This window comes from Gorilla gorilla, chromosome 8, assembly GCF_029281585.2.
Source record: "Gorilla gorilla gorilla isolate KB3781 chromosome 8, NHGRI_mGorGor1-v2.1_pri, whole genome shotgun sequence".
Taxonomy (NCBI): Eukaryota; Metazoa; Chordata; class Mammalia; order Primates; family Hominidae; genus Gorilla; species Gorilla gorilla.
The window spans coordinates 95,329,232-95,343,257 of record NC_073232.2 but is presented as its reverse complement, the minus strand read 5'-3'; the positions used below and the strand labels follow the sequence as shown (position 1 = coordinate 95,343,257).

Here is a 14,026-nt window from a genome sequence, read left to right as displayed (position 1 = left end):
TCTTAAGATATAAAGGCAGAAATCAACTGGAAAAAAATGAAAGGCAACAGGTGAACAAGAATTTCACAGAAAAATAAAGACAGGCAACATACATATGGCAAAGAGTGCAACTGCACTCATTATAAAGAGGTGGTAATCAGAATATAGGAAATTAAGCTAAGTGCAGTGGTGCACAGCTGTAGTCCCAGCTACTTGGGAAGTGGAGGTGGGAGGGTCATTTGAGCCCAGGAGTTAGGGACTGTAGTGTGCTATGTGATTAGCTATTGCACTCCAGGCTGGATAACATAACAAGACTCTGCCTTTAAAATAAATAGAGAAATTTAAATTTCAAGAATATCTGATAAAGGAAAAGGCCCTGGAAAAGTAGCCGTGGTGCTAACTTGAAGAGCAAATTGACAATATGTTTCAAAATTTTAGATATACATACTCTTTGATCCAAAATATTACTTTTAGAATTTCTATCATGCAAATTTCCATAATTGCAAAAGTTCAAAATAATAATTTCCAGGGTACATCAGCAGCACAATTGTCCATAATGAGACGGAAATAAACACAAAAGAGAAAAAAACTGAAAACAATAGAAATGTCCATAAATGAATACTACACAGCCATTGAAAAGAATAAAAGGCGTGAAAATGTATGCATATAAATCCATTTGTGTAAATAAGGAAAATGCAATTAATAGATATAAATAGATTGTGTATATATTTATGTTTATATACACATAATTAGCCTGGTGTTTATATATATACAGATTTTGTATGTACATATATTTTTCTGTGTGCATTTGCATGTGTGTGTTTCTCATGCAATTACTTAGGAGGTAGATTTTTAAGTTAAAATAAATTATTAACTATCTAATTAGGTGTTATGCTTGGGAAATGTATATCCATGAGTATAAGCTATGGAGACTAGGGAACATATCAAGGTTTTGCAGTTTTAACTTCAAAAGCTCCAATTAAATGTTTTATTTTCAATAACTTCCAAAATAAGCCACATAGTGGCAGTAATGACCATGTCTTGAACCAGAATCCGAATTTTTCACAGTGGACCTATAAAGGCTGGTCAGTCTTTTTGCAAAATGGAGGAAAATGACAGAGAACAAAGAGAAGGTACAGCGATAATTTGGAAAAGGTGATTGTTTTCAACAACCTCAAATAACAAAGATCCAATACATAATGGAAATACCTCTATGTGTGCTTCATTATTGATTGTGTATTGCAAAGTACCCATGGAAAAAGTCAGATGAATGGACATGTTTATTAAAGTGTGATGATATCCTGAATATCTGTCTGACTTTCAGGTTCTATAAAAGACATATGAGGGTTTGTTATCTTTTTTTATCTAATAAACTGGTTTACAAGAAAAACTTAGGTTCCTAGAAGGCCCAGCCACAAAAACAAGTGAGATGCTCTGGGCAAATCCATGACAAACTGAAGAAAGCAAGTATGTTCAGCAACTGCAGAGAACTGTGATATGGTTTGGCTGTGTCTCCACTCAAATCGCATCTTGAATTGTAGCTCCCATAACTCCCACGTGTTGTGGGAGGGACCTGGTGGGAGATAATTGAATCATGGCGGCAGTTTCCTCCATACTGTTCTCATGGTAGTGAATAAGTCTCATGAGATCTGATGGTTTTATAAGGAAAAACCTTTCACTTGGCTCTCTCTTCTCTTGTGTCTGCTGCCACGTAAGACGTGCTCTTCACCTTCCACCATGATTATGAGGCCTCACCAGCCATATGAAACTGTGAGTCCGTTAAACCTCTTTTTCTTCATAAATCATCCAGTCCTGGGTAGGTCTTTATCAGCGTGTGAAAATGGACTAATACCGGCTGCCAGGGGACAATATCAGCCAACTATTTCTGGAGCATGCAGATCTTTTAGAGAAACTGCCAAATCACTAAAAGTCAGTAATTCCCTCCCTCCCTCCCTCCCTGCCTCCCTTCCTCCCTTCCTTCCTTGTCAAAAAGCCTAATTCATCTTTTGTACCATTAGTTCATAGTCTCTGCTTTGAATCTGAGAGATAGAGGGCCTTGTCCAAAATTCCGGATAATACTCATAAACAGAATTAATCTCTTAACCTGTTCTGTTTATTCATAGTGTTCATGATAGATATTTCCTAAATCTGTTATTTCATATGTTTGAATTATTGCGATATTAAACAGTTGTTTTTATTTGTATTATTTTGGTCCATTAATATAAATGTGTTTCCAAAATTTATTATTTTAGAACTTTTTTTCTTTCTCTCACAGCATTTTGTTTCAGTGACTACTTGTACCTGAAATTCAAGTTTAAATTGCCGGTATTCCTAACCAGAGGTTTGTTTGAAACTTGTGGAAGTATGATAAGAGTCTAATAATTTGACCAACTTCCAAATTATATTCCATACATTTTTGTTGAACATGAATTCAGATAGCTTCTGTGGTTTCAGTTTTGACAAGCTAAGAGTTTGGAAGTCGCTATTCCTGTCCTAGCAATAAGAAAAATAAATGAACAAACTGAAAATGTCTTCTTGTATTCATTGGATAATTGAGGTTGAAGGGCACACTGCCACCTTAAATCTGGAGAAACAGGTGAATACAGAGAATAATGGCTAAGATCAGCTTTTCTGCAACTGAATCTGCTGGAACCATAAATTGGTAGGAATGTTTAAGAAGTAATTTGGACAAGTTGCTGGAATCTGTATGGGCACTAGAACAAGAGTTGGGGTCTGTAGTCTTAGGCAGAATGCCCATACTTCCATGGGTTTGACCTCCAGGAACCACACCAGGTTCTGACAGCAAAGAACCCCAACAGCAACAAAAAAATCATCTAATGTCTCTGCCAGTGGAAGGGGAAAAGTAACTATTTTGAAATGCACACAGAGCATTCTCAATAACAATTGCCTACTCCTGTAGTAAAAAGATTTTACCAGAGCCTTATCTCACCAGAAAGAAGGCATTTCCCCAATTCCTGCTCCCTGTAGCCTTTCCGTCTCACGTAAGAGAGGAAAAAAAAGTGAAGAAACACTTCTGAAGGTCACAAGTGTTCAGCAGACTAAAGGCAAAACTACCGCCCAAATGCACCACCTAACCATTAAAGTTGAACAGTGCAAAGGTATGGTATAACCATTGTGAGAATGCTTTATGTGTATTCTGTCACTGGAAAAATAAGTAAATGAATAATAGACAGTGGGAAGGAGGTTTTTCACTGTTGGAGTGGAAATTTATAAATAAGCAACGGGAGGAGGGTAGAATTATTGATGTAGTTATGGATTAGAGTTGGGGGTAGACATCAATGTAGACACATGTTTAGCAGAATATAGATACAGATGCTTACATAGAAAAATTTACAGATATATGTTAGTCTATATGCAACCTTCAATATATAAATATATCTTTTAATATATGTATTATTTAAATATGTCTTAAGTAGACATATTTAATATATCTATTATTTAAAAATATACATATATATATATATAAAATCTTTGATCTGTCTGTTGAGAAGGCCAAGCAAAGACATCCCTGTAGCAACAATAACATACACACCTAGCTTCCAAATCTCAGTCTCCAATGAAATTCTGCAAAGAAAGAAACTAGCTATTTCCATGGAGAAATGGCTGATTCTAGAACCAAGGCAGAAAATGTACAACATAAGCAAGGAGTGTCTTGTAGTGCTCAACAACAAAAAAAACCCCTGAAAACTTACAGTGAATTGATACATAATGTTAAAATGACATGAGCCAGCTGAAAGACCTATCAATGGCCAAAGCCAGAAAAAACTGATGAGAATGTAACATAGTATTTACTACTTGGATTACAAATCAAAGTATAAAATAGTATCCATGAGTTTATTTATACTGATAAAAATATATGATGGAATAAATAAGTAAATGGGAGAGAAGAGACAACCCCTTTGTGATAGAATCCCAAATAACTTATGTAGATACTTAACCATAAGGAAAGAAGACCGTAACTCCCCACTCCTTAAGAGTGGGCTATGCATAGTCACTTCCTTCCAAAGAGTATACTATGCAAAAGGAGAGAGAAGAAAAGGGTAACTTTACAGTGGAGAAGCTTGGCAAATATTACCTCAGACAGATGATAAGGTAAACATCAATAATAATAAATCATATTGTAGTGTGTATCTTGATATGACATAATAAAAATGGCACTTTAAAAATTTCTACAGAAAACCAGTAACCCCCATGTAATCATAAGAAAAGAATCAAATTCCAATAAAGGGGCATCCTACAAAATTCTTTACCAGTACTGATCAAAACTGTCAAGGTCATCATAAAAAGAAAAAATCGACAAACTGTCACAGGTAAGGGGAACCTAAGGAGACATGAATATTAGATGTAATGCGGTACCTGGGATTAGAACACAGGCAGCAATCAGGTAAACACTCAAAAAATCAGAATAAACAATAGCAATTGTGAGAATGCTAACATGTGGGATTTTATGGATAATAATGCATTCTTATTAGTTTGTTAATTTCAGAATTGTGCCCTACTAATATACAAGGTTAATAATAGGGGAAACTGAATACAGAGTATAGAAACTTGCTGTGGTATCCTCTCAACTTTTCTGTAAATTGAAAGCTATCCTAAAATATCAGATCTGCTTAAGAAAATAGAAAATAACATAAATGATTAAAAAAGTACACATCGAAATAAAAAGAATTCAGAGACTAAAGGCAGAATTCAGTCTTCCCTTAATTGCCTGAGTAGCTCAGGTGTAGGCCCTCAAGGTGCATACTCCACTCAGCAAAACAGTTCACCTATACCAACCCTCCTGGAAAGTTAGCCTGACTGACCATGATCATAGCTTTTGGACATTTTATGCTCTGTGCTAATATATATATATAAAGAGAGAGAGACAGAGTCTCACTCTGTTGCCCAGGCTGGAGTGCAGTGTCTTGATCTCGGCTCACTGCAACCTCGGCCTCCTAGGTTCAAGCAATTTTCATGTGTCAGCCTCCTGAGTAGGTGGGATTACAGGCGCCCACCACCACGCCCGGCTAATTTTTGGATTTTTAGTAGGGTCAAGGTTTCACCATGTTGGGCAGGCTGGTCTCAAACTCTTGACCTCAAGTGGTCCATCTGCCTTGGCCTTCCAAAGTGCTGGGATTATACGTGTGAACCACAGTGCCCAGCCCAAAAATATTTATTTTGTTTCCATCCAAATGTATGCAGTTCTATCTCTGAGACAAGCTAAGGTCTGGACAAATTTATTCTTAAGATTATATCTTCAGTGAAATTTAAGTGCTCAGATTAGCTGCCTGTCTGGACCTCCCTATTAGCATCCACTACGATGTTACAAAGCCTGGCAGTTGATTCTATGTTATTTCCTTGACACAGATCCTGACTTTATTGTGTGCAAATGGTTAAGAGCTCATTTGGTATAATATACAAAAGATCCTGTTAGCAGTGAATAAGGAGATGCCCCAGTTCATTCAATGGTGCTCTCAGCATTAGCTCAAGTGTTTTTTGTTGTTGTTGTTAACTCCTTTATAGGTCCTGGTTAATATTGTTATTTCCTGGGGAAGCATTCATCCAACTGGCCCCCCTGAAAGTGCCGGCTAATGCAAATGCTCCCAGGTAATGAAGGTATCTCCTCTTGCCCGCCCACCTGCTTTGCTCCTAGCACATTGTAGGTGGTGCACCGAAATCAATAGGCCAGTCAAATGAAGCAGGCGCATGTTGGCAGTAGAATAACAGCATTGTTTCCAGGTCTGCCACATGCACACAGCAGGAGTCAGAAGGTTAAATGAAAGTAGGGTCAGTTTTGGACAGCAATGTTGACAGAGCTGATAATCACTTGGTCTGGAACCCTAGGCAATAAAAGCAGGAGGAGGATATTTTCAGGCAGTTTTAAATGTCTTTCTCTCTGCATTGCTTGGTTCAAATATGTCTGTGACAAAATTTTCTTTATTGCCACTCTGACTTATGAGCCCGAGTATGGGGAAATTGATAGTTACAATATGTTTTCAAGAGTGATTTCACTGGGATTTCTAATGTAGGTGATTAAAAACAACTCGACCGCTGTTGAGAATTTTTGCATGGACACCAGAGCAGCAAGAACTTTAAGAATTGCAATCTTCACACATTTCCTTTAAAGCAAAATAATATGAAAAGAGACCCTCCTCAGACACCAGGCACAGCACAAAACCCCACCTCCTCCCCAGCAAATTACCACTTCACCAGGGGGATTCTTCATGTGTTAACTGCACCTTTTTAGAGAACTCTGAGCTATTCTTGGTCTGATATGAACTCCCCAGCCTGCCTACTATCAGCTCTGATAGCACCGTTCACTATTTCCTGTAGGCCTTGGCACAGATGAGAGCCCACATTTGTGAGATTATTTGATTTATATTGATCACTCGCAGTAATCAGCAAACTTCTTGAAAGAAGCGGCTTTCTCATTTTTTGTCATCATCACATGCCTGTTCCTTAATAAGTATTGTCTGGTACTTAGTAGGCTCTTTAGTCTATATTTAAGTAAATAAATGAATGTATGAATCTATATTCAATCAATAAGTTATAATTTGATATTTAAAGCAATAAATCAGCGTTTAGGCTAGAACTATTAAAAATTAACTTTAATTAATGCTACAACAAAATTACCTCTTCTGACCTACTCCCTGCAAACAATTCCATGATTTTCAGTTCACTCTCAAAACTCTACCAAAAATAGCTCAGAGCAGTGTGAGCTATATGAGGTATGCAAAATTTATCAGGCCCAGAGAGACAGAGTGTGGGATTGTAGTCACTTACCCCCACCAAACCCAGGGGTGACTGTTTAAAGACATTTTGTTCCTAACTGCCTCATCACTTATTTTCAAGTTTTTGGAATTTGTGATAAAAAGAACCATGGATAAGCCAATCAATAGCTTATACTATTTTAATGCAAATTCTTTTTTATTTTTTTTTTTGAGACGTCTTCTCGCTCTGTCACCCAGGCTGGAGTGCAGTGGAGCCATCTCGGCTCACTGCAAGCTCCGCCTCCTGGGTTCACGTAATTCTCCCGCCTCAGCCTCCCGAGTAGCTGGGACTACAGGCACCAGCCACCGCGCCAGGCTAATATTTTGAATTTTTAGTAGAGACGGGGTTTCACCGTGTTAGCCAGGATTGTCTCGATCTCCTGACCTCGTGATCCACCCGCCTTGGCCTCCCAAAGTGCTGGGATTACAGGCGTGAGCCACCGCGCCCGGCCTAATGCAAATTCTTGATAAACAATTTGGGAACTGCCTCTTCATTTCCTATAAAAACCCACTTGTAACTGCTGCTGATGGGAGCATGTATTTAGGGTATCTTAAGTCTATGCTCTCAGGTTGCAGTCCGCAAAACTGGCCAAAATAAATGCTCTATTTATGTTAAGTTTGCCTAGGTTTTTTGTTTCCTTTGTTTTCCTTTAGGCCAACAACTCAATTCACATGTGACCTCCTTTAGGTAGGCTTGAGATTCCCCTAGTCAAATTCAGAAGTCGTTTTCCATTCTCTGATGGTACTTTGATTTAATGTATCTATATAATAAAGACATTATATGCTTGTACATTTTTCTCTCCACTAACCTTTGAGCATCCTGAGGTCAGGAACCACTTCTTCTGTTTGTATTCTAAGCTATCCCTGCAGTACCCAACACAGAGAAGTGTGGGCTTTACCAGAGTTCAATAAACATTACTGCATAAATATGTGCCTTTTCACCAATTTTTAAGGCTCTCTTAGGCACTAAATTCTTTTTTGTTTGTTTTTTTTTTGTTTATTTGTTTGTTTTGAGGCTGAGTCTCACTCTGTCACCCAGGCTGGAGTGCAGTGGCATGGTATCGGGTCACTGCAACCTCTGCCTCCCGGGTTCAAGCAATTCTCCCACCTCAACCTCCCGAGTAGCTGGAATTACAGGCACCCACCACCACGCCTGGCTAATTTCTGTATTTTCAGTAGAGATGGAGTTTCACCATGTTGGCCAGGGTGGTCTTGAACTCCCGACCTCAGGTGATCCACCCGCTTTGGCCTCCCAAAGTGCTGGGATTACAGGCGTGAGCCACAGCGCCTGGCCTAGGCATTAAATTCTTATTATTCCTCTTTAGCATGCAAGTATTATCTTCCAGTTCTTTCTCATTTAATGTTACCTCCCACATAAACTTATCTTTCTTAAAATGATTACTGAAAAAAAAGGTATGAAGGGTATACAATTTTCTTCTTTCATTTTTCAATTGTGAATATTTTCTCTTGATTTTAAGAGAGAAGAACGGATGATCTCTTCTGATGACTTTCTTTTCTGATCCCTAAACCAGGCTGAGAAGTTTCACTCCTTCGCCTTGAAGGTTCTAGAGGTTATAATTCTATCCTTAGCTCTTTCTTACTTGAGACACAGCGAAGGAGGTGAGTTCATCTTTACTCACAGATGCTTTATTTGTTTTTAAAACAATGGTAGGGACTAGATGCTTCTCAGGGAGGGTAATCTACTCCAGTTCTGCAGCCTCGGAGTCAAGTGTTTCCAGAGTATCCTGTTGCTTCACTTGATGAGGTGTTTTGCATCTTGTTAGATGAGTATAAAGTGAAACCCATTTCCATGAATGTTTAATGAACTTAAGGGAATGCCAGAGCCAGACAATTCATTTGTTAAACACTGCAATTTGCAAAGAATTTCAAGTAGTTAACATGAGCTTCAAGATAAAACAAAGACAGATTTGCCTGATATGGTAAGCAAGTAGGAAATTTTCCTTTCCAAGGATGAAATATGCCTGAATAACCTGTCACCCTCTGTAAAGTGGAAATAAATGCCTGCAGTGGGAAGCTTGGTGATGGAACTTGGTGTTCAGAACTTCCCCATGGTCCCATTTGAAACTTGAGCATGGACTGTGAACTTCTTTACCACTTTTGACATTTTGGGAAGGATAATCTTCTGTTGAGGGAGGTTATTGTGCACTGAAGGATGTTCATCAGCGCCAATGACCGCTACCCACTAGATGCCTGTAGCATTCTTCTCCCAGCATGCAATAGCCAAAGTGTCTTCAGACTTTGCCAAATGTCAAGGGATGGTGGGCAAATTGCCTTCTGTTGAGAACCACTGAGTTATAAGGATGTTGGTTTGTCTTTCAGCTACTTACTGGCTGTCTGACAGAGACATACCTTTCTCAAGCTCCAAATCCCATTTCTATTTTCTGCACATTGTGGATATAAATTAATTGTTAGAACTAAATGAGACAATGCATTTATATTAATTTGTTTCTTTAACAAAAACTGATAGAGATTTTTATGGGTATTGTGTTGAATTTAAACCACATTTTGGGTTATATCATCATTTAACAATATTAATTTTTCCAATCCATCAATATGGGTTGTATGTCTATTGATTTTAATCATTTTGATCAATGTTTGTAGATTTCAAGGTACAAACTTTTCACCTTATTACGTTTATACCTAAGCGTTTCTTACATTAAGTTCTCTAGCAAATGGAAGTATTTTCTTAATTTTCTTTTAAAATTGTTTATCGTTAATGTATGGAAATTCAACTAACTTTTGGTGCTGATATTGTATTCTGCAAATCCACTGAATGTATTTATTAATTCCAGCAGTATGTTGGTTGATTCTTGGGATTTTCTTTCACTCGCGTCCGTGTGAAGAGACCACCAAACAGGCTTTGTGTGAGCGACAAGGCTGTTTATTTCACCTGGGTGCAGGCGGTCTGAGTCCAAAAAGAGAGTTAGTGAAGGGAGATAGGGGTGGGGCCGTTTTATAAAGTTTGGGTAGGTAAAGGAAAATTACAGTCAAAGCGGGTTGTTCTCTGGCGGGCAGGGGTGGGGGTCACAAGGTGCTCAGTGGGGGAGCTTTTTGAGCCAGGATGAGCCAGGAGAAGGAATTTCACAAGGCAATGTCACCAGTTAAGGCAAGGACCGGCCATTTTCACTTCTTTTGTGGTGGAATGTCATCAGTTAAGGCAGGAACAGGCCATTTTCACTTCATTTGTGGTGGAATGTCATCAGAAAAGGCAGGAACCGGCCATCTGGATGTGCAGGTCACAGGGGATAAGATGGCTTAGCTTGGGCTCAGAAGCCTGACATTTTCTACACAGAAGATCATGTCATTTACAAACAAACATAATTTTACTTCTTTCTTAAAAAAAAAAAAAAAATCCAGCCACTTCCATACAAATGGAAGTTCAGTTCAACTCTTCCACTAATATATTACTGATTAGAATCTATCCTCATCACTTTAACTAGTGTCTGGCTTTGTTTATCTTTGACATAACCAGTTGCTAAGGAATGAAGCCCTCCATCACTGTTGTTGTTTTAGAGTGGTGGGATTATACCCATTAGAAATCAATAGCAAAACCATTCACTCTGTTTCTGAAATGAACAATTCCTGCACATTGCCATGAATAGAAGTTTAACAAAACTTGCCTGGGAAGAGACTCTGATTTATGAATTCTGCATTAAATCATCTGAGTACATCTGTTATGGACATCATAATAGCGACTTTTGGGTAATGATTTCTTAGAATCACCAGTGATGTATAAATTTCCAGTGATTGAAGCATTTGGAGGGGTGTGAATGTGTCCTGGATGATTGCCTATTATACTCAAATGCTAGGTTTATGCAATGGCCTTTGTTCTTTTGTTTTATGCCTCAGATTCTGAAAGTGCGATGCTGTGTGGGGTCAAAGAATTGCTAACCTAAGAGGAATATATCTGCATGTATTACACAGAATTCTCTTGCTTTAATTTAGTGTTTTGCAATATACCTCAGTAATGGTTAAAACTGCCTTACAAAAAGTGTAAGAGGCAAAGAGTTTGCATTTAACTTCAAGTTCTGATATCTCTGTAAGGCTTGGAATTAGAAGGATTGATTATGAAACTCCACCTTTCACCTTTGATTCTTCTCACACCCCGTAACTTGGAGTTCTCTGAACATAACATGCATTTTTGGGATTCCATGGCTTTATTCTTCCTGCATGTTCTGGCTTCTAGCTCTTAGCCCTTTGACTCTCTGTAGAACTTTTCACATCCTTCCAAACCCAGTCCGAGCCCGACTCTGTTGTGAGGCAGCCCCCAAGTCTACCCCCATCCACCTCCCACTGGCTTCCTCTTGTCCAACCTCTGCTGCAGCAACAACTATCTCAGAACTCACTTCTTCTGATTCTGGGGGTTTCTGTGTTTCTTCCTACATAGAACTTCCCTTATGGCAAGGGACATTGTATCCTTGGTGTCACATACAACTTCTGGCACAAACTAAGGATTCAACAAGTGTTCATGGGACAAAAAACTGAAGCTCTTATTTCTACCAGAGATTAGTTTATATTACAGATTGTAATCAAGAGCTGAAATTTAACTTGCCTTTTATCTAATGCATACATACACGCATGTGTGCATACCTCCCAGCCCAGAACTGTTAAAACGATTTAAGCAAAACCCTATAAAGCTCTGAAAAATATTTACAAGTCTGATCCCAGGCTCCCAACACCTCTGAACTGGAATAACTGAGGTAGGCTACAGGAGGAGGTGTGTAGACATGTCACTTACATTTTGCAGCTGGACATGGCTCTTCACCAAGTTCTCTGACTTTGCCATTGTGCTGGATGCTTTGAGACTGTAGCTTTTACCATTTTGTGGCACTTTCAGCTGCTCTTGGATTTGTTTAGCTTGTTTCCTGCAGGCATAAATGAACGTGTACAAATATTTGCATGAATTTATTCAACTCCTACTTTCAGGGTCTCATTCATTCCCCGTGTCTATATTTGTTATTTGCTAAAGTCAAATAAACTCAGCTAACAAAGAAAACCCTTCTCTCATTTCCAACCCCACCAGAAATACTTCCAGTTTAGTGATAACCTGATATCATCCATATTCTCTAGGAATTCACATTCAGTGGCACCCCAAAAGCAGACAAACATTTAGTGCATTGCCCTGGCCCCCATAGATGCAAGAAGTCTCTAACCCTGAGTTTTAGCTGCAAAGAACTGGAAATACTATGGGAAAGTGACTACAGGAAAACAATTAAGACTTGGGCTTAGCAGGTACATATGACATATTTGTAGAGTTACATTTATATTTGTACAATTCAAATATGTTTAGCTTAATTGCACAACTTGACTATATACCATAATGTGTATATTCTCTGTCTTTTACAATTTAGAAATAGCTCATTTATTGTTACCAAGAGCCCAGATATTAAAAATAGTTAACTCTTAAAGAGCTAGTTATACAGTAATGTGCCACACATGGTTTTAAGTGCTTTACATGTATCATTTCACAGATTTTTCATGATAATTCTTTGTGATGAGGTCATAATGCTATACCCATTTAGTAGATGAGAACTAAAGCACAGAGAAGCTAAGCCATTTGTTTGAAGTCACATAGTCAGTGAGTGGCAGAGATTGGATCTCAGCCCAGCCAACCTGCCTCCATAGTTTACACTCTTCAACCACCACTCAGAATTGCCAAGCCATGTGCTCATGGCCCCACCGCTTCTGAGTGAAAAGGCTGAAATTGCTGTAGGGTTCTGGACTTCAAGTAAAGTGCTCCTGTGTGCACATGTGGAATGACTGTTGTCTGGGTCACTCAGTGCCTACACCAGAAGGATGGGACAAACCACTGCCTTAGCAGCAGCTCTGTCCCAGAAGCTTCACAGAAATCATCTATTAGCATAGACTTGGTACCCATTAAACACAACACTCACACATACACACACACACACACGCACACCTCTTTGCAATGTTGACCTAAATAACAAACATGGAGACTCTAAAAGAAGATATTTATTTGGAAATAAATGTTGCAATGGGAATACACACGATATAGGAAACTATGTTTTATTACTAGGAAGACAGGAAACGTTAGGTACACAACTGATTTGAGATAATTATCCTTGGCTACAAGGATCAATAGAAAGGATGGTGCCAGTCCAAGGGTGGACAGGAAGTTGCTGGGCACATGTCCTTGCAGAACTATTTTCGTGTGTGTAAGGCTGCAATAGTCTTCATGCAAAGCTGCGGTTTTCACAGACTTTTGTGATAGTTCTTGTAATCAGGCATTTGCCTACGTGACCGCTCCCTTCATGTCCTTCTCCGGCTCTATTTGTCAGGGTTTTTAACAGAAATGACTCCATTTTGATTCTGACAACTTTCCCAGTAGAATCATGCCCTTGAATTTTGCCTGTCTTCCAACGTCTCTGACAAAGATAGCGCCATCAGTGGAGTACATGGCCGGTCTTAGCAGTGAGCTTCTCTAGTCAGTAGCACACTACAGAGCGTGGCTTATTGTATCACAGGGACTGGGATTTGAATCCCACTCTGCTACCCACTAGTTTTGCTATCCTAATAATTTCCTAAACTTGTTGAGCCTCCATTTCCTCCTCTGTAAATGAAGTTCATAAAAGCTATCTTCCATGGACACTGTGGTGGCTGCATGTGGAGGCACACACAAAATGTTCATATCTTTCCCGATACCATCAATCAAGCTCAGTCTTGAGAGCAGAAGCTGCAAAAGAATCAGAACATTGACCCAAAGGTAAAATATTACACTAGTTGCATCTTCCCAAGCAATTCAGTAGCACTTGCTGCAAGCTTTGGAGGCTTTGAGCTTCATTACCCATTTTGAATTTACAATATCAGTGTGATGTAGCTCTGTTTTTTAAGATATTTCTTTTATCTTTCCAATTATTTGGGAGACTTTTATCTCTAGCACTGTTAGTTGCTTTAATCCTGTTGTAATAATCTATTTGCTTCCTAACAGCTAATCTATAGCCTATTGTTAAAAATAAATCTATCATATCAGCATTTTAAGGAGCATGTTACAGCCACAAGATTTTATCAGGGGTTCATTCGCACACACAAAAAAGGGGAAATCAGGAGGTTCTAGTCTGATAAATCCTCCTGAAAAAGTAAGCGTGCCTGTCTCAGAGCAAGGATTCCATTACTCTCATGGGATTAAATTAGAAACACTTAATGATGTTTGCAGTAATCCAATTCAGAGTCTTGGAAGTATAAACTTATAAGGGAATTTTCTTTATGCAATATCCAATACCAGACTGCGTTTCCTA

At 38.7% G+C, this 14,026-nt stretch overlaps 1 protein-coding gene across 8 annotated transcripts in view; it reads right to left on the bottom strand.

Annotated features, from left to right (window-relative positions):
* NRG3 (neuregulin 3) overlaps positions 1-14,026 on the bottom strand; it is a 1,121,069-nt gene that overhangs the window by 22,665 nt on the left and 1,084,378 nt on the right. For all 8 annotated transcript variants that reach the window (XM_055353266.2, XM_031015502.3, XM_004049688.4 and 5 more), the window contains exon 6: positions 11,509-11,635. In XM_055353266.2, the coding sequence (XP_055209241.1) occupies positions 11,509-11,635 (127 nt within the window). The remainder of the gene's footprint in view (positions 1-11,508; positions 11,636-14,026) is intronic.